Below are 19,396 nucleotides of genomic sequence, written 5' to 3'. Positions count from 1 at the left end.
ATTTATTTGGGGGTCATACTTTCAGAGATTTCAGTCCGTGGTCATCTGACTCCATTGCTTTAGGCCTGAGGTGAGACAGGACATCATGGCAGAAAGGCATGGCAGGGGAAAGCTCCTTAGTTCAATCACAGCTGGAGACAGAGGGGGAGGGGAGGGGCCAAACACAAGAAATGACCTTCTAGGGAATACCCAGCGACCTACTTCCTCCAACCAGGTCCCACCTCCCAATAGTCCATGCAAGTTATTAATCCATTAAACATATTAATCCACTGATGAGATTAAAGCCCTCATGATCAATCACTTCCCAAAAGTCCCACCTCTGGACATTGAAAAACCTTCACCACGTCAGTTTGGGGAAGACATTCCAGATCTAAATCATAACACATAGAAAATTAGTGTTCCAAAACAAAAAAAAAAATGTCTTGTTTATTTGATAACTGGTTGAAACTAATCAGAAAGAAAGCTGTTCTCATTCTAGTTAATAGGAGAGAGAGAGAGAGCGATTGCTCTATATGGGGCTCTTTTGAGCATACAAAGCCCCTCCCCGCACCGTGTCACTGTGGCATGATCACAGGAAACAGCATCTCAACACAGAGAGAATCAGTGGGCCTAAGGTCAGTTTCCTGCTTCTGTTCATGTTAGATAGAGAATTGTCCAAACAAAGTAAAGCCTTTTCTTCCAAAAAGCCACAATTCATACTTTAAAACTACCTTGGAAAGTCTGTCCTTATCCTAGGAACTAGTCTGGCTCACCTTGCCTATCTTTTCTCCTATGATGAGAGGAAGTGGTACAAAATGCTTTAAAGAACCAACCATAAATAAAGATCTTAAAAGAGGTGATACCACCTACTGTTTAATATAAGGCAAAACTGCCCCCCTTCCCCCAAAGACTAGGCTTGAAAGTTCTGATAATGTGGTGGAGCCTGACTTAATTCAAGGGAGATGAAATAAGCGCAAGGAATTCACCTCCACTTCTTCTTTAACCATACTTTTAATATTAAGCATTAATAGCTAGAGAGAAAAATCTAGTACAAATGCTTATGTATGAGTGCAGCATTTTTTCCCTACTGCTAACTTACTCTCAACCCCTAAGTCATAAGTCATGCTGTCTCCATGGAAATATGCCCAGCCTTCTTCTGTGTGCACTTGTGTATGTATGAATGTATAGTTTCTTCTAAATTGTAGAATATTCTATTGTCTACATAGCAAACTGATATTGTTTCTCGAAAAGGACTCTGCTAGCATTCTGAGCAGGAAAATTCGCATTGGGTGAGAATGTCCTGCATTTGTCAGAGTGATCCATACCCTTGGTGCCACCCACTGAATAAAGTACAGTATCTCCCTTCTCTCACTCTAGTCCTTGTGACAACTAAAAATACTCTACATATTTCCAAGAGTACCCTGGGGGAGGGAAGTGGCAGTCTGCTCCTAAGTATTTGAAAGTTGACCTTCCTAACTTCTTTTCCTCTTTTCTTCTTTAGTGCTAAAAAGGATGTAAGGAGGCAACTGATGGGATTAATTCACAAACAGTGCTTTCATTTAGCTTCATACTACACTCTTCAATCAAATTTTTAATCCAGGAATTTTACCTCCTTCCCAATTCTTATGAAGCCTTTTTCAAAAAGAAAAGTGAAATATTTTGGGTCCCACTTTACATTCAATTACCTTCTTGTTTAAGGCCAGCCTTATTGGCAGAGGTGAAATTTTTTTTTTGTAAGTATTCATCCCCACAACCAGTTTTTATATATTGCTAAGCACCTTGAATTTTTTTTCTTAAATCATTGCTTCAAAAAGCATATCCTATGTATTTATCATCTACATAATTAGAGGCCTCTCTCACATCAGGGAATTTTCTGAGATCACATGTTCTCTGTTAGACCAAAAAAAGTCCTTTTGGATTAATTCTTATAAGCATACGCTCTTTGGGCACATTTCCTCCTTCTGTTTCACTTGAAATAGATATTATTGAGTGAAGAGACAAATAGAAAAACATTAGGGGGTGAAGGTAGGGTGAAAAATGGGTTAATACTGTGAAGGCCTGAGTGTAAATGTGTGTTAAGTTCAAGGAAAAAATGAATTGAAATTAGAGAGGAAAAGGATTTTCTAAAAGGACCATGAAATAATTAATTGTTTTGTAAGAAATGGCCTTTCCATGTAGGCAGAAAATTTTTTCACTTCTTTCTGAAGAGACAGTCAAATAGAGAATCTCATCTCTTAATTAGAAAGAAAAATACTCATCAAACACATCTCATCACTGGCGAGCTAATGATCCACAGCTGTTAGTCTGAAAGGGCAGGCTTTTTTCCTGAACAGTAGGAAGTGTTAATCATTTTGGATGAGATTTCTTTTTAAAATATACTGTAGTTTGCAAAAGAATAGGATATTCAATATTCTAACTTAAATGATTTTTTGAAGTGGTCTCCCCCAGGGATACTGTCATGTGTGGCACTGAATGATCATTGAATGCAGGCATCTCCCATTGCACTTCAATGGGAGCATCAATTGATGAGATGATGTGAATGGCTGGGTCCTGTCTGGGACTTGTAAGCCTCCAAGCTCAAAGAAATACAAATCATGTATGTCCTGCACCTCCTAAGAAATTGTGTGGCTATAAAATCTTGATATTTGGAGTCATTCACTCGACTTTATGTAATTTGGTTTTTTTTTTAATACAAATGAAAAGCCTTATCCCATCTTCACTTAGCTTCTCAGTAGAACAGATTTTTTGTTTGTTTAATCTTCGTGTGAAAAAGCCAGGCTTTTTTGTCTATAAAATGTAATTGGCTCATTCTGTTTCCAACCCTTGCCTTTACAGCCACCTTGCTAACCTCTTCTAAACATTTTGGACAGAAGAAAACCCCATTTAATAGAAACCTTGTGAATAGCCAACTTTTGATTATTCAGAACCATGTGAGAGAGTGAGAAAAAGGAAGAATGAAATGGGCTCCACAAGCCTCGTTTCCACTATTAGTTTTTGACCTCTTTGCTATACCAAAAGGTGTTCTTTGCAGACACCTACGAAGTATCATTCCCTTTCTTAGCACTGATGTGAAAGTAGCCATCCCACAGCAAAGAAGAAGACATAAGAAAATCGACAAACTGAATCAGTACCTAAATCAATATTCACTATAAAATTCTCCACCTTAGAGTCAGTGGGCCTTTGTGGGAAAAACACCCTGGATTAGGAATCAGCAGACCTAGTTCTGCAACTAATAGTGTCCTTAGACAAGCCTCAAAATTCCTGAGCCTGTTTCCTCACTTGTAAAATGAAGTCTTCTGATTCTTAGTCTTCACAGTCTGCCTCTCAGGTCTTTCCTCTTAAGTTCATCCTATGATACTTTTAAGGACAAATTATATTATTTATTTTTTAGTAAGTTTAAAATGTTCAAAACCACCATTATGAATTTTTAGGATTAAAATTTAGAATGCTTTTAAAGCCTAAACCAAATAGACTTAAGGATTATGTTTTGTGATAATGATGCTAATATTATGAGCAAGGTAATAGTGAATTAAATAAAAGGTATTTGAACTTAAAAATGAAAAAGGATTATGGTCAGGAATTGACATTTGTAAAACTGTCAGTTCAGAGCAAGATTTTATTTTATATTTAGGGGCATGAGATTTTTTTAAAAAATGGTTAACATTTTAAAACTTAATTGTTTTAACTCCAGAGTTGACAAAATCTGCGATGTATACAAATGCCATTTGCTAATAATAGTGAGCTACTGTAAAGATCTGAATTTTTCTTTTTTCTGTATTTTAATTATACCCTGTGTTTAACACAACTTCAGCCATCTTCTCAGAAAAATTATCATACTGAATTAGAGAATTAGTTTATAAAGTCTGTGTAATTTTCTTGGAAATAACTTTAAATATGAAAAAGCATTAAATTGCATTTATATAGTACTTTGTGATACAGCATTTCCACATATGTCACTCATTTACTACCCGAAGTCATCTTCTGAGATAGGCCAAGGTTACCAGGTTTATAGATACAAAACTAAAATCAAAGAGAGTAGTCATCTTTCCCAGGGTCCTGTGATGATCAACTATCAGGCTAAAACCACTTCTTCAGGCTTGTGGTGCAAACCATATTCCACCATACCATAGTATCTCCTTGCAGAGAGAGTAATATATCAGTTAGCTTTTGTTCTTTAACAAACGGCTCCAGAATTTGTAGTTTAAAGAAACTTCATTTAGTGATGATGTTGTGGACCAGCACTCTGGACCAGTTTCAGCTGGGCTTATGCATGCATCTTCAGTCAACTTGTCCTCAGTAGGCAGCTGTGCTTCTGGGTGCTAGCTTTCAGCTAAGATGATGGGGTGGCTGTGTCATGTGTTTTTTTAGGCTTCTGCTTTCATCATATTTGATACTCTTGATCAGTCACAAAATACCTGGATAAAGAGCAGCATGAACAAACTAGGGTCTTCACTGTACATGATCATCACAATCTAAACACTGAAAATGGCACTTATTTCATTATCTCTTCCTTTTCTAGTTGGCATGACTTCTTTAAGATCTCTCTTATCTTAAAACAATCATTAACTATATGTTCTAAGGCAGTGTAGGAAATGTGATAAACTGCAAGAAGTCCAAAAAAGAATTATACATAATATGAGTCAATCTAATTCTGTTTTCTGAGCACCTTGTAGGTGCCAACAGTAGGCAAATTCCACCTCACAGCCACCAAGTAAATCATATAATTTCCCCTCTTCTGATGATAAAGCTAAATGAAATCTAGTAACTTGCTCAAGTTCATGGCTAGGAACTAGGGAACGTGCATGCCTCTAAGCCTACGGTGAACACCGATGCACTCTTCAATGGACAAAACAGCAGCAGTCTGTTGAGGGATTCCATTATCTTGGTTGACATTCCAAAGTTAGTTGAAAGAGGACATTGGACAGTCAGGATAATGGGTAGAACTCTCAGTATTCTTTCCTAATGATGGAGGTTTGTGTACTATCACTATTTGGCTAATATGTCTCATGAAGAGTTTCTGCTATAGAATTCTAAATATAAATCACAACCACCATTTAGTAATTTTTTTAAAAAGAAAACCATCAAATACTTAGAATAGTTTCGGTTTATAGAGATCTGGGATAACTAATATATGCCTACATTGTTGGTTTGGAATGGAGGCATGGGTTCTTTAAAAGTGAAATGTAGATGGTCCCAGTTTCCTTATAAAACATGGGTGTCAGGGGTGAAGTGGGAGACAGTGAAAGAGACAGTTGAGGAGACTGTGTGACATGGAAGGGGAAATAATGGAAGGATATGATAGTGATGGAATTGAATGAAATTAAATACTATATAAATTTGTGAGAGTCCTTGTCACCTAAAAAAAAATCTAGAATCCTTGGGCCCTCTTTCCACATTCCACACAGGTAAAAGGGATTCTAGAAGTTTGGATAAGGACAAATGCTAGACATTTTATGGTTTATATTTGTATTCTGTGAATGTGTTGAGGATTTATTTCTTAATTTCTTTTCTCATCCTATTTTAACCCATGAATATATCTCAACCTATGGAAAAGTGTAGTCAGGACCAAGGACAGATCCGAAGCTGATCTGGCCATCCTTGGGTTTTCTCCCACCTGCAGCTTCTTTCTCCTGATGCCCTACTGGGATACTGAAGGCCTAGCCTTTTCATTATCTAAGTTTTGTTGTTTTTGTTTTTTGTACTGGGAATTGAACCCAGGGATGCTTAACCAGAGCCACACGCCCAGCCCTTTTTTATGGTTTTTGGTGGGTTTTGTTTGTTTGTTTTTTAAGAGACAGGGTCTCACTAAGTTGCTGAGACTTGCTTTGAACTCAGGATCCTCCTGCCTCAGCCTCCCAAGCCCCTGGGATTACAGGCATGTGCCACTACACTTGGCTCATTATCACAGTTTTTCTGTAGGGAAGAAGTTTAGCACAATGGGTCCCTAGGAAGAGGCCTCGGTGTAAAGAGAATGAGTAAAAAAGTTGCTTTATTTCTCTGAGGGCACTTTTTATCAGAGGACTCTCACCAGCTAATAAGAACAGTATAGTGAAGGATTTCTTTTTCTTAGTGATTCTTAACAATCTGACTCCTGAGATGATGTTTTTCCTGCTTTTGAACACCCAGTGTTTCATAGCACATACATGGTAAGTATTCAATGAATATATTTTAACCTTTTGTAAACTTCAATTGGGTGTTGAAAAAGAAAAATAAATAAATGCTTATGTATTTAGAATCTATTCAAAGATTTCTTGGGGTTTTAAAAGATAAAGATGTTTCAAGAATAGGAGTTCCTTTCTCAATTACTCAAATAATAGATTCTTAAAGAACACATACTAGGAAAGGAGACTGTTTTTCCACTGCCAGGATCCCTAAACCTAATGTAATTTCTTCCTTTGTTTCTCTTTTCTGTGTCTTTCCCTAACCCATGTTCTGGTGCCCATGTCTACAGGATGCATATACACTACAGGTATTCATGAGAAGTTTCATGTCAGTTCTGAGTATTCCATTTTAAGAAATCTATTGATATACTGATTTGTATCTGATAAAAGGTAGAAGTCTAAAATAGGGAAGTTCTCAGAAATCATACTTTGTTACTGTGCTTGAAGCAATCGGTGATATCAAACCTAGAGAAGAAAAAAGCATGGAAAATGTTTTGATTACTTGCAGAATTATTATCTAGAAAGATTTTTTCTATGTAAAAAGGCCTATAACTAACACCAATACATAGACATTACAAAAAGTTTATTCTGGAATACACTAGGAGTAGATATTACAAGGGAGAATATATATGCTCAACAGGTTAAAAATGATTACAGTTTGTCATATTTAGTAGTAGAATAACCTTAAGACCTGCCATGAGGTTAGAACATACTGAGTAGAGGGAGTACTCTCAAAAAAGGCAAACATAAGAAGGGCCTAGAGGAAAGACTGTGCTCAGACCATAACATGCAAAACAGTTCATGCCTGCATAGCCAGGATGTAAAGAGAATATTGTCCAGAAATACTAAGGTAGACTTATTTATTAGGGAGAGAAATTTGCTAGTTGTATCCAAGGTTGTAGTTCTGAATGCATTTTTCTGAAGTCCATTGGTTTTATGTAGTGGCTCTATAGTAATTTTACTAATAGTTAAATATATTTCTGTTGAGTAATTTAGGAATCCAGTGTCCAATTCCTCATTAATTGAATAAAAATTTACTTACTGAGTATTTAAGTAGTATTCTAAGCTCTGGATATAAAACAGTGAACAAAAAAGAAGTCTCTAACCTTAAGGATTTTACATTCTCATGGGTGTCTAAACGTTACACAAAATGTGTAAAGAATTAATATGGATTCTAGTAAAAAATAATTCTCCCCTTTACATATATTGATGTCTATTAAATTTATCTTAGTTCATTTCCTGAATTATTTTTATAAACATGAATTTTAATAATCATATCTATAAATCATAATTTTTATCATCTTTGTATATATTTTACAAATTTCAAAAATTAAATGCAAATATTTTATCTTTATAGAAATCTTTCTGCTTTTATGATGAAAGAAAAGATATGGGTCATGTTTCATGTTTTGCAATATTTGGAAATTTTCTTATTGAGGAATTTAAATCTATAGTTACCATGTAATTCTGTTCAAAATTTATTTCTTGGGTTACTAAATCATTAATTATGCTTTTTGGTGTTCATCTGGGTTATAAATATGAAAAAATTGAATACAATGTACTATTTTCAACATTTAGTGTTAAAAAATTAGATGGTACAGTCATGTCATAAAGTCATTTCAAATATTGAAGTATTGAGGTGATCAGGTTTATAGACCTCTGTCTAGACGTGAAAACACAGAGACAACGTGACTTTCTAAGGTCTAGAGCCTGGGTCTTGCAGCTATCAGGATGGGATCTCTATCACTCCACACAGTTTACTTCTCTCTGCCATTTGGGCAGGCTGTAGACTAGACTGAGAGGTATTATGAGGCTGCAGGTAGCCCATGCTGCTGTGCCTGGCATGAGTCTCCTTACGCCCTCCATGTCCTGACCTATCAAATACAAGGTGCTTGTCATCCCAACCAGCTGAAATTCCTAGTAAAGCTACCATTCAGCTAAATTTTAGTAGGCAGATGACTTTCCAGCTTTCACTATTAGAATTTGAGGACCTTAGTGAATAATTAAATTTCCTGAATATCAATAATATTTACACAATAATGGTTTTGCCCACGTATTGGGTACCAAGCAGTATATTGAATCCTTAGGCATTTTATTGATTTAATTCTCATACCTGTGAAGTGACACTTCTATTGCCCCCATTTTAGAGAAAGAAATTAAAGAGAGAATATATAGGTTGCTGAAAGGTTGTACAGCTAGTTAGCATTAGAGTCAGCTCTTAAATCCCACCTAACTTAACATAACCTTAGTTTGACAGCAGGAGCCACAGACCCAGTGAATTTAGATGATCTGTCCAGGAGTTTGGTGGGGGTGTGGTGTGAGTCACACGTCACATCCAAAGTTGTGCTGTTTTCCAGTGTAAATGCTCTTAGAATGGCTCCATCTGCTACCCTGGGTTCTTAGTTTAACATTTATCTTACAACAAAAAATGGTTTATATATTTAGAGAAATAGATGGCTTTTAAAAATAATATAAATAGGCATTTTAGAATTTCCTTTGGCAAAATAACTTGATAGAATTACTCTTTTTTTTTCCAATAGATGTTTGATTTCTATACTGAATATTAAGCCAACCTTTTTTCATACTTGTTGGTAGCAGTGCTTTTTCATAATGTGACATCTTTGGGGCTCTCAGGTATAGACTTGGTATTTTCATCTGCCTATTATTCTGGTTGCATTGTGTTATCCAAGTGAGATTTTTTAAAAAGTTCCTAATGTTAAATAGTGATTCATTCTTTGTCATTAAGGCAGATAGAACAGGCTATTCTAACAATGCAGCAAAGCTCATTTTGCTGTCTTTTTAAATTTTTTTTGTCAAACCTAACAATAATTTCACTGGAGGAGAAAAATTAAAATTGCCTCTTTGACAATGTAATGATATCAGTTTTTCCTTCACAGAAATTAAACAATGTGAAAAAAAATCTTAACAGTGGCCTTCAAGGGGTCAGTTATGCTTTTAGAAAAATGCCTAACAAGTTCTTAGGGCTTTTGTTTTCAAGATAAATCTTCCTGTTCTGAAGCACTTAGTTTTTGTGGTTTTTGAAGTAAAGAATGAATAAGAAAGTCCATCTAATGAAATTCAGAGTTGACTCATCTCTTTTTCTCTCTTCTCTCTCCTCCAGCTCTTTCTCTTTGTTGTCTGGAACTTTGAGCTCTACATGATACCACTGGTTTTGTTGTTACTATTGACATGGAACTACTTCTTGATAATATCAGGGAAAGATAACAGGCAACGTGATACAGTAAGTCTCTACTTTCCTACTTGTGTGTGTGTGTTTGTTCTTACTCCTAGTTTCTCTGACAAGATCAACATTGAATTTGGTTTTACAAACTAGAAATTTGTCTATAAATACTCAAGTTTGGAGGAAAGTTTTATCAGATCAAAACTAATAATTCTTTGGTCCTAACACAATAGAAACTATTTACCTATTTCTAACATTACACTTACCATGGTAAAAACTAAAGTAGGAAGTACACCAAAGAATGAACTGTGATTTTCTTTAATCATAAATGGCTATTCCTCAAAATGATTGTTTCTTTTGGTCTCTTTATTTGTTTTATGTCTTAATGATTCCTAAACTAAGACATTTCACAAAATTATTAATGATCCAACCAAATGACAGTGCTCTCTCTATAGTCATTGGAAGGAAGGAAGGACTGATGGCTGTTGACCTGCAAAAGTGTATTAAAGTACCTTAATTTGGGCTGGAGCTGTGGCTCAGCGGCAGAGTGCTTCCCTAGCATGTCCAGGGCACTGGGTGCGATCCTCAGCACCACATAAAAATAAACAAATAAAATAAAGGCATTTTGTCCATCTACAACTACAAAGAAAAAAAAGTTAAAAAAAATAAGTACCTTAATTCAATGAACATTTGCTGAACAACAACTTCTCTTTGTTGGGATTGTATTGAGATATTAGCTCAAGGATGAAGAACTTCCCTTTAATCTAGGGAAAGTTAAATTAAATCCACCTCCCCTCTTTGGCATTTTTGAAAGTTTTCAGAATGTGTGAGACAAAGTTTCTCTCTGTCCCCCACCCCTTAGACTAAGAAGTTGAAGCTAGTCACACTAGAATCACTTTTGTTATTCTCCTGCCCAGCTTTGTTCCCCTTAGATTATTCCAGTCTCTATATCCCTAGAATATTTGCTTCCAAAAACTTCCCAACGTATAAATAATGAGGAAGGGGGTGTCTTCTCCAAACACTACATTTGTAATTGAATATCTAGATAGATAGCTGCTGAGAAGAATTTTAAGGATTACCAGACGTGAGAATCTACTTGGTAACTATATGTTCTTTCCCGTCAGATTACATAAATGTTTTAAATGCACCATTAAGGGTCTCCATTTGATGTGTAATCAGAACTGTTTATCAACTATTGTATGCATAATGATGCAGGTATTTGATCACCATTTTAAATTATTATGTAATAAAATTCTTATAATATTAAGCACCATGTTTGCACAGATGTACCTGTGAAATAAAAGAACTCCCCTTTGAAGTAAAGTGCACTTCAAGTGGTAACATAAGCAAAATATACTTCTTCAAAATTATTTTCTTTATCATCAAAATTAAAGAAAAATCCTGATTCACAAACACTTAAGTGCATGGCAAAGTTCCCAAAAACATACCATATTTACTTTCCTATTTTATTTCTGTCTCCCTCACTAGATTGTAAGTTTGAAAGAAGAGACTGTGTTCGTCTTTGTATTTCCTCTGTCTTTAGCATGTGATTTGCAAGTTAGAGGTGCTCAAAATATTTTTTTGTAAACTATAGCAAATCAAAGATGAGATTGTTAATAGAGATTTTAATGGTTAGGTGGCATCAATAGACAAGAAGTTATTATTATTGGCAAGGGTTTTATGGATACATATTTAAATCGCACACTAAGAGACAAGCCCCAAATGCTATAAGCACTAGTGTCATGGGGACTAATAGGTACTTTTGTCAATTAATCCACAATATTTTCTTTAGGAAAATAGGACTCTGTCAGACAATTGCTTTTTTGTCCCATTTATTTCGGGGAGATTGTCAAGAGAGAAGAATATCTACTTTTCATTCAGTTGCCTTGAGACAAATTTGCAAATAAGATTATTTGCAAATAGGAAAAAGTGGTAATTTAGTTTTAGCTTCGTAATCCTATGAGGAGACTTATCTTCAACATTTCGTCATTAGTTTGAGAATTCTTAGTGAAAAATTCTGAAGCTGTGGACTTTGCTTATTATCTTTTCCAGAATACACATGCCTCAGATGGAAAAGTCCACTTTTAGAGGAGAAATAATAATATATAATGTGTCCTTGGTACTTAAAATTCTCTCAGACTTTTTATAAGCCTGTAGAAAATTATATAATATGTAATTAAAATTATATAACATGTAACGTTTCAACAATCATTTCTTTTTTTAAAATAAAATACAACTCCAAAATAGAATTTACCAAATCTTCCTTTTATGCATATATCTTCTAACAGATTCGTCCTTTTAGCCCTGGACAACATTTTATCCCCCAGTACAGCCCACTGTGGAACATTCTATAGTCTAAATCTCATGGAATGCCAACCACACTCCATAACTCCCAGTAATTGCCTTTTATTTGCCCAAAACACACATATCCACATATTCCGTTCTTTCCAGGCACCAGAGCAGCAATCACAACGTTTCATTCAGCTTCTTATTCACTGGCTCAGTTGAGACCTTACGTAACTCTTAAATCCAATTTGTCTAATTATGTGTTTTCTGGCATACCCAGCTGTGCATTTGAACTGGTTGCTCCTTTTGAATAGAAACCTGGATTATACTTTGCTGGGTACAGATTATGTGTGTGTGTGTGCATACACACACATTTGCACATGCATGCACAAATTAAGGAAAAGTGTTTGTAGGGGTTGCTATGCTGTGACTTAATGACTTCTGCATTGTGCATAGCCCTAGAAGAATGGTATTTCTCTAAGCTCTTATTGGTGGCCCAGAATTTTGCAGAATCTTTCAGCATATGTAAAAACTTTACAAGATCTCTGAGAAGCATTAATCACATTGTTAGCTAACCCCCAAACAGGAAACTTGCTATATTGTGAGGATGGGGATTCTGTCATGAAAAATATACATATCTGTAAATTCAGCTGAGTAAATTTAATTAGGATGAAAACTATAAAAGAAAAACAAATCAAAATGACCTTCAGATCTGTATTTAAAAAAGAAAAAAAAAAGGAAATAATATTTCCGTGACCTAAGAAGTTGAAAAAGAAAAGAAAATGAACACGTGTGAAAGATGAAAAGTACATAAATGGATGAAAATTCTGTCTTCAACATATTGATTGATAGTTGAGATTATAACCACAATAGGAGAAGGTTTTCTTGTGTATTTATTGTTTATTAGGAAAGCCTTTCCTCTCTTGGATATCCTTAAGATCACAGGAGCTGAAACTGTCACCTTTCCCCCACCCCATGGTGCCTGTTCAAGTTTAATGAGAAAACATAAAAGATAGGATCCTTACTGAAGAAGTTTTGCTGCATTTAACAAACTGAACCTGTTAAAGACAAGATAAGTGGCCAGCCATTGCTGAGGCTAAAGCTGTTGACTCAGGGTGCTCATGAGAAGGTTGTGTGTTTAAAATGATATTTCACTTCCACTGTTTCCCAGTTGGACTTGTTAAAAATAAGCAGTCCTAGGTCTGAATCTACCTAGGCTGGGACCATGACATTAAAATTTCTAGCATGAGAATTGTTAGGCTTTTCCTGGGAAAACTGTTTAATACATGCTTCACTCAGAAATGTCCCTGGCATGAAAGGGATATAAAGTTAGAAATGTCATCCTTCTCTTGGTTTGAGCTGTCACTCCAAAACCTGGAGAAAAAGTCTCCCCTGCACTGCCTATTAGGCTTATGCCAACCGGCCAAATTATAGGTACTGTAGACAAAAAAGTTTAGATAGAACAGATGCCAGGAAACGGTCTTTGGATTTAAAAATTACTAAGCCCTCATTACACCCTGGGTGCCATGTGAAGCACTTTATGTTCATCATGTCATTTAGTCTTCTTTTAGGAGGAGTTCTCTTTTAGGCTGAATGTGCCAGCCCAGTCAATGGTTTAAGTCCTCCTAAGTCAGGTGAACCCCTTTGTCCTTTTATTTGTGGCAATTAAGGGAACCTGCTCATGAGAAATAAGCATGGCTATAAGAGCCCTTCCTTTAGAAAATGGACTTGAGTCTCAGAGATTGAAGGAAATAGGCTGGTCAAGCAAACCAGGGGCCTATTACACACTCTGTAGGTATCATTATTTCTATTTTATATACACAGAAACAGGGCCAATTCATCTGTCTAAAGCTTATGCTCTTAATCACAAGTCGATTACATTTTCTCTTCTGACCATATTTTGGTACACCCCACTTCTCCCTGGGCAAGTTTCTCCCATAACTTACAGAAAAAAACAGCAGCACTATCTCTATCTTCAAGCAGTCATATTGATGACAAACATTCGTTTTTCCTAGCCCACCCGCCTTAACTTAGTTACTATTCATTCAGGAAACTGAGCTGATATTTATTAAGCAATTTCTATGTATAAAATATCCTGCTAAGAAACATAATCTCTTTTTATTCTGTACAACAATAATATGAAGTAAATAATTCTAAGTGGTTTTCTCCCCACTTTAAAAATGAAGAAATTTAAAATGAAAAAGGATAAATAAGGATAAGGACCACCACAGAATAGAGAAATGTTAACCCAGTTCTTCCCTTTTCTGAAGCCCCAGGCTATTTTTTTTTTTTTTGTGGTACATACTTGGGCATGTCTTTCCCAAGGGACACTTTCTAAGTGTCCAGAGCTTTAAACAGAACCTCAAGTGTCCCAAGACTCCTTCCTATGAGGAACCACATGAATTCTCATGAAAGAGTGCTGGACATCTGTTCTAGCTCAGATGCCCCCCCCCATTAATTTCATAAGCACTTGTGGCCTGGAGAATGACCTTCCATCTACCCAGGTGAGCATAGGGAAGTAAATCAAAGCTGAAAATCTTTCACATTAGGAAAGAAAGTCTTTGAATTTCTTTGACATACAGAAATTCTTCAAGCAGTGTTTTTAAATTATACTTTAAAAGAACATTCATTCATACTGTCATGATATTCCTCCTACACAACAGTCTCAGTTGCCTAATCAATGGCAGCATTAAAAGACAGAAGAGTGGGGCAGATCAATGAAATCATTCTGACTCATGATATGACTGTGACACAAATTGAGACAAAGTCTGCCTTGCTAAAACACTTTGGTAAATCCGAAATGTTTAGCTAGCTCACCCTAATGACAAAGCATTTGATTCCTCATTTCCTCTTTAGAATAGTACTTAATATTGTTTCTTGTTGGGTTGGGTCCATTTAGTCTCAGAGCAATTATCTCTACAAATGAAGCTGATAAGGAAAAAATAATGATTTTTCCACCATAAATGCTGTTGTTGGGAAATTCAGGAAATTCTGCCAAAGAAACATCTGGTGTTTGACCTGAATCCCTGTCAATCAAACACATTTATTTATTTTTTTTTCAAGCCAGGGCTTTTGGTTCCAAAGAAGTCCACAGTAGATTTTGAATATATGGACATTGAAAAAGTGAACTATTCCTAAAAGGATCAAAAGAGATTGACCAAAGCCAAGCTGAGAGAGAAGAGGACTTCTATACAGAAGCACTCTGAATGTTACAGTTAGACCCTTGCTACTTCAATAAGTGTTTTATCATTCACTGAAAGTAGCATAGATCATGAGTCTCCTATGTTTGCATCTCAGTACCAAAAAAGACCACATACTCAGTGATCTTAACAGAAGCAGCACTGAGTCATACAGCCTATAAACACATCTAAAAATGGGTGATTACTCTTTTCTTCTTCGTGCTTATTTCAACAGCAATTTTCTCAATTTTTTCAGAAGGTCACCAGCTTGTAAAAATCTGAGGAGGACCATGAAAAGAACCAGACCTTTAGTTTTCCAAACACAATCACTAGCATAAAGAAGTCATAAGCAACAGCTAGTTAGATGTCAGTTGAAAGGTTTATCCCCCATGGCCCCTCTCAAGGATTTTCACCGGTTGCTTAGCCTTACTACCTAGTCACTCACTGTAGAGAATGGTGTCCTAACAAATTGATGACCATCACCTCATGGGGATCTGTACACAGACCAATAGGATTTGCCCGTTTTCTATGCTCATCCAGAGGCCCAACCTCATTTCCATGCTACCTACCATCCCTTCCTTCTCATAAAATGACCAGGCCTTCTACTTTTCAGAGTTCCCCAAATTCCTGCCTTGAAGCTCAATAAATTCATCCCAAGTTTGGGTTTTTAGCACAAAAACAAAACAAAAAAAGCCAAAGATATTAAATTGAAATTTCAGGTAGTAATATGAAATACTTACATTAAATAATATTGATTACATGTTTGAAATTTCATTTTAATCGGATTCCTAGATTATCTGGCAACTTTATCCCAATGCACCTTGGATTCTACCTGCATTCTTACCTACAGATCTGAAATAAAACTCTCATTGCATCATTGTGCTATTTTGGTGGTCCCCCAACATCTTCAAGCAAGACATACCCCTTGTGAGAAAACCATATCAAAACCAGAGCTTCAGTTTACTTCCCTTTTATTCCATCACAATTATTTTCGTGTGCATTTGTTTTGGAGTGCGCAATGTTTATTGAACAAACAGCAGGAGCATCAGCCAAACGGGGGAAAAACACAAGTGAGTCAGAATATGCTCTCGTTCTTTCGTCACCTCAGTTAACTAGTGATTGTTCACAACTAGAGAAAGCAAGAATCCAAGGCACAGAGAGGTGATGCCACTTGCAGCAGAGTTGGACCAGACTGCAGTACTGACTGGCATCCAGACATGTGATCTCTTCCTCTCCTATTGACCCATCCCACAGGCCCAAGGAAGGCAACCACTTGGTCTTCAAGACACAGATGGAAAGGGAGGGAGAAAGGAATGATGATTCTCTCTTTGGATGGATGGGGAAACTGAGGCAATGGTAAAGTCATCATATCTGCAGGGCCAATGAGATTGGACGGGAATGTTCTATGTGGAACAGAAGTTAGTAGCCCAGCAGGACAGGACACAAGTGAACTTGATGGAGGTACCTGTGCACTACCCGCTCCATGCAGTCTTGAAAGCCATATGAGCACTGTAGACTGACATTCAGCATGGCTGAAGCACTTGGAAGTCCTTGCCACTGGGACAGCACATGAAGGGCTTGAGGACTTAGTGCAGATTATGTGGCTGTGCAGCAGCAGTGGGCTTGGCAAAGACACAGCACATTCAGGGAAGCTATAGTCCTGGCTAAGGCCAGATTCTTCCCAATGTGCTTTGCTCAGGATGGCTGTGGTGCTCCTTCTCCAGCTGTACCTTGTGTATTATTCACAGAAAACTTGGTTTTTGACCATGAGCAGGTGGTGGCCCAGACATGGGGGTAGGGGCCCCACCACTGGAGAATGGAGTTGGAGGGGGGCTTTCACCCTGGTGAAAAAGAGGAATTTTGACAGGTGATGGTTCCTTGACTTCTGAAGAGGAAGACTGTGGGTGGAGTGGTTCAAGATGCAGCAAGAAAAGGAGATAACAATGTATTTGTAGTTTCCCAAATCAACTATTGTATAACTCTCTCTATACCTTCTACTCTTTTCTTAAAATTATATTTACAAGTGTAAATTTGTATTTCTTGCTTATTGCACATATTTTGTTTTAAAAATAAATTACACTGAACCCACTGTTAGCTTATTTGCATTTATAGTCTACAGTATATCTAGAAGCATTCCTCACGTTGCTGGAAAACCTTCAAACACCTGATTTTTAAGGGTTCATAGTTTTTGCTGTATGAATATTATATTTTTTCTTTATTAAACACTATTTAGAAATGCTTGTGTCAAATGTTTCAAATAATGCTATAAGAAAAACCCTAAACAAATCTTTGGGCACCACTTTGATAAGGCCCTTTGACAAGGTCCTTAAAGAATTTTAGCAAAAAAATTATATGCATTTGGAAGGTTTTGGGTAGTTAATGTCAATTTATCAATTACTGAAGCTTTAGCATTTGATGCACGGATACCTGGCAAGTCACTCATATCATTTCTTCTGGAGGGCTGCCTTGCCTGCTCATGTTTACCCCTTACAAGTCAACCCTGTGAACTTAGACTCCAGGATTTTAAGCAGGCCTGCCCCTCTAAGTCCCCTTTTCTCTCTCTGTCATAAATTTATTTATATAGTTGCTGCTAAGCATCTGTTTTTAGAAATGACTTAAGTTATCTGAAACCCAGTGGTATCCCATCACCTTTGGCTAGTTTGAATTTCCTCTATTGTATAATTGTTTGTAATATAGCCCCCTTATTTCTCAAACCACTGACCCAAAGTGTAACACGCCCCACAGCTGCTGACATGTAAAATCTAATGGTTAACACCAGAATAACATAAATAAGTTCCCAACTTTGCATGTGTTTTCTTTAAACTAGCCCAGGATAATGCCTAGGGGCCCTAATAAAGTCACAGTCCCACAGGTCCTCTCCTCCTCTCACGTGCCCCACCCACTGGTTGGCTCCCTGACATCTCCAGATGTCTCTCAATCTCAACTTGGTATTCAACCTCTCTGGGACCTGTAAGTAAGGAATTTCTTCTATCTCATGCATTTTTATTTATATCTCATCTGACTGACACACCTGAACCTCATACTTCTTTGCTGTACCTATGTCTAATACAATTTTCCTCAGCAGAGCTAGTCTAGCAATGGGTAGAGTACCTCATGGCCTCTCTTGAGGGAGACCTTAAGACCAAATTAGAGAGAAACCATAATAATAAAAAGCACAGGATTCTCACAGTATTCTGATAATTGGCTCACCATGGGTCTTTCTCACCAGCCTGTAATTATTGTAATCGTATCTTCCATTTATGTATCTAATCCCAGTACAGCAAGATTTCTTACACATAGCAGCATAATTATTGCTCAAAAAAGGTTGAATAAATATTTTAGTCTGATATTTCTTTCCAAATCAAAAACTGTCTAATTTTTATGTACCATTATTTCTGGTCAACAAAAGAAAATTATTGAACATTTAACAGCCCTAACCATAGTATTGTCCCAAGAAAGATGATTAAGACATACTCTGTGCCTAGGACAGTTTATGACCTAGTGAGGGAAAAAAAAACCTTAAGTATCTGAATATAGTAAGTACTATGCGAACTGCATATCTAAGGAAAAGAAGGGCTATCTTTTGCCCCAGTTCTCACTTCACTCCTGCTCCTGTCTGTGCCTTTCACTTGTATTCCATGTTTACCTTTAATACTTCTTGAGTTTATAGCTGTCCTTTTGCTCTCTGTGACTAAACTTAAAATTGGAAAGATCAAATGGTAGCATGGTAGAAGATGAGCGTAATCTGTACATGACATGTCAGTTCATATAGAAAAAAATGTAAAGAAAAACATTTCTATTTTTAAAAGTCAATTTTCTAAAGATCTCTTCAATGGAAGGTGCACTTCTTGCTTTAGATCTATTAGGACTCAAAAGAGACACCCAGAGTTTAAAGTTAATGGTATTTTCCTTAGAAGATATTCCTGGCTACTCTCATATTTTATTCCCCAACTGTCTTCCTGAGTTTTTCCCACCTTGCTCAGATTTTCCTGAAATGCATATGAGAATATAACAAAGCAAAAAGGTACTCTCAGTTTTTACAGAGGATTTCCTCACTGAAACCTAGCTCCTTTGCCACCGGATTAATTTTTTTGGCCACTTCCAACTGAAAATGTGATTCCATAAATGGCTGATTTTTCTCTTGATCCCCAATTAACCCCTGGAGCCCCAGACAGTCATTGAAATCTCAACTCCCTAAATTCCCCTCAAAGCCTTCTATACATCCAGTGAATTCATCGCTTTGTGGTTCTCCAGAGTATACAACTCAAGTATCTACCTTCATGTCAGCCAAATGGTTTTCTCACCTCTGTTCTTGCAAAAGTTCTGCCCCCACAATTCTGTCATTTCTATAACTGAGGGGTATGACTTTAGAGAGAAGAAAAGGATACCCACTGGTTTGGTGTCAGGTAGATATGTCATCCTACCTATTTCTTTTTTTTTTTAATTTTTATTGTTGGTTGTTCAAAACATTACATAGTTCTTGATATATCATATTTCACACTTTGATTCAAGTGGGTTATGAACTCCCATTTTTACCCCATATACAGATTGCAGAATCACATCAGTTACACATCCATTGATTTACATATTGCCATACTAGTGTCTGTTGT

General features: G+C 36.6%; 1 protein-coding gene across 17 annotated transcripts in view; it reads left to right on the top strand.

Annotated features, from left to right (window-relative positions):
• Mctp1 (multiple C2 and transmembrane domain containing 1) overlaps positions 1–19,396 on the top strand; it is a 367,854-nt gene that overhangs the window by 263,299 nt on the left and 85,159 nt on the right. For 13 of the 17 annotated variants that reach the window (XM_015483699.2, XM_048811432.1, XM_048811442.1 and 10 more), the window contains one exon: positions 9,262–9,381. The exons of the other annotated variants lie outside the window; for them this stretch is intronic. In XM_015483699.2, coding sequence (XP_015339185.1) covers positions 9,262–9,381 — 120 coding nt within the window. The remainder of the gene's footprint in view (positions 1–9,261; positions 9,382–19,396) is intronic. 17 annotated transcript variants of the gene reach the window in all.

Source organism: Marmota marmota, unplaced genomic scaffold, assembly GCF_001458135.2.
Source record: "Marmota marmota marmota unplaced genomic scaffold, marMar, whole genome shotgun sequence".
Lineage (NCBI taxonomy): Eukaryota > Metazoa > Chordata > Mammalia > Rodentia > Sciuridae > Marmota > Marmota marmota.
This window is presented reverse-complemented; position numbering and strand designations above follow the sequence as displayed.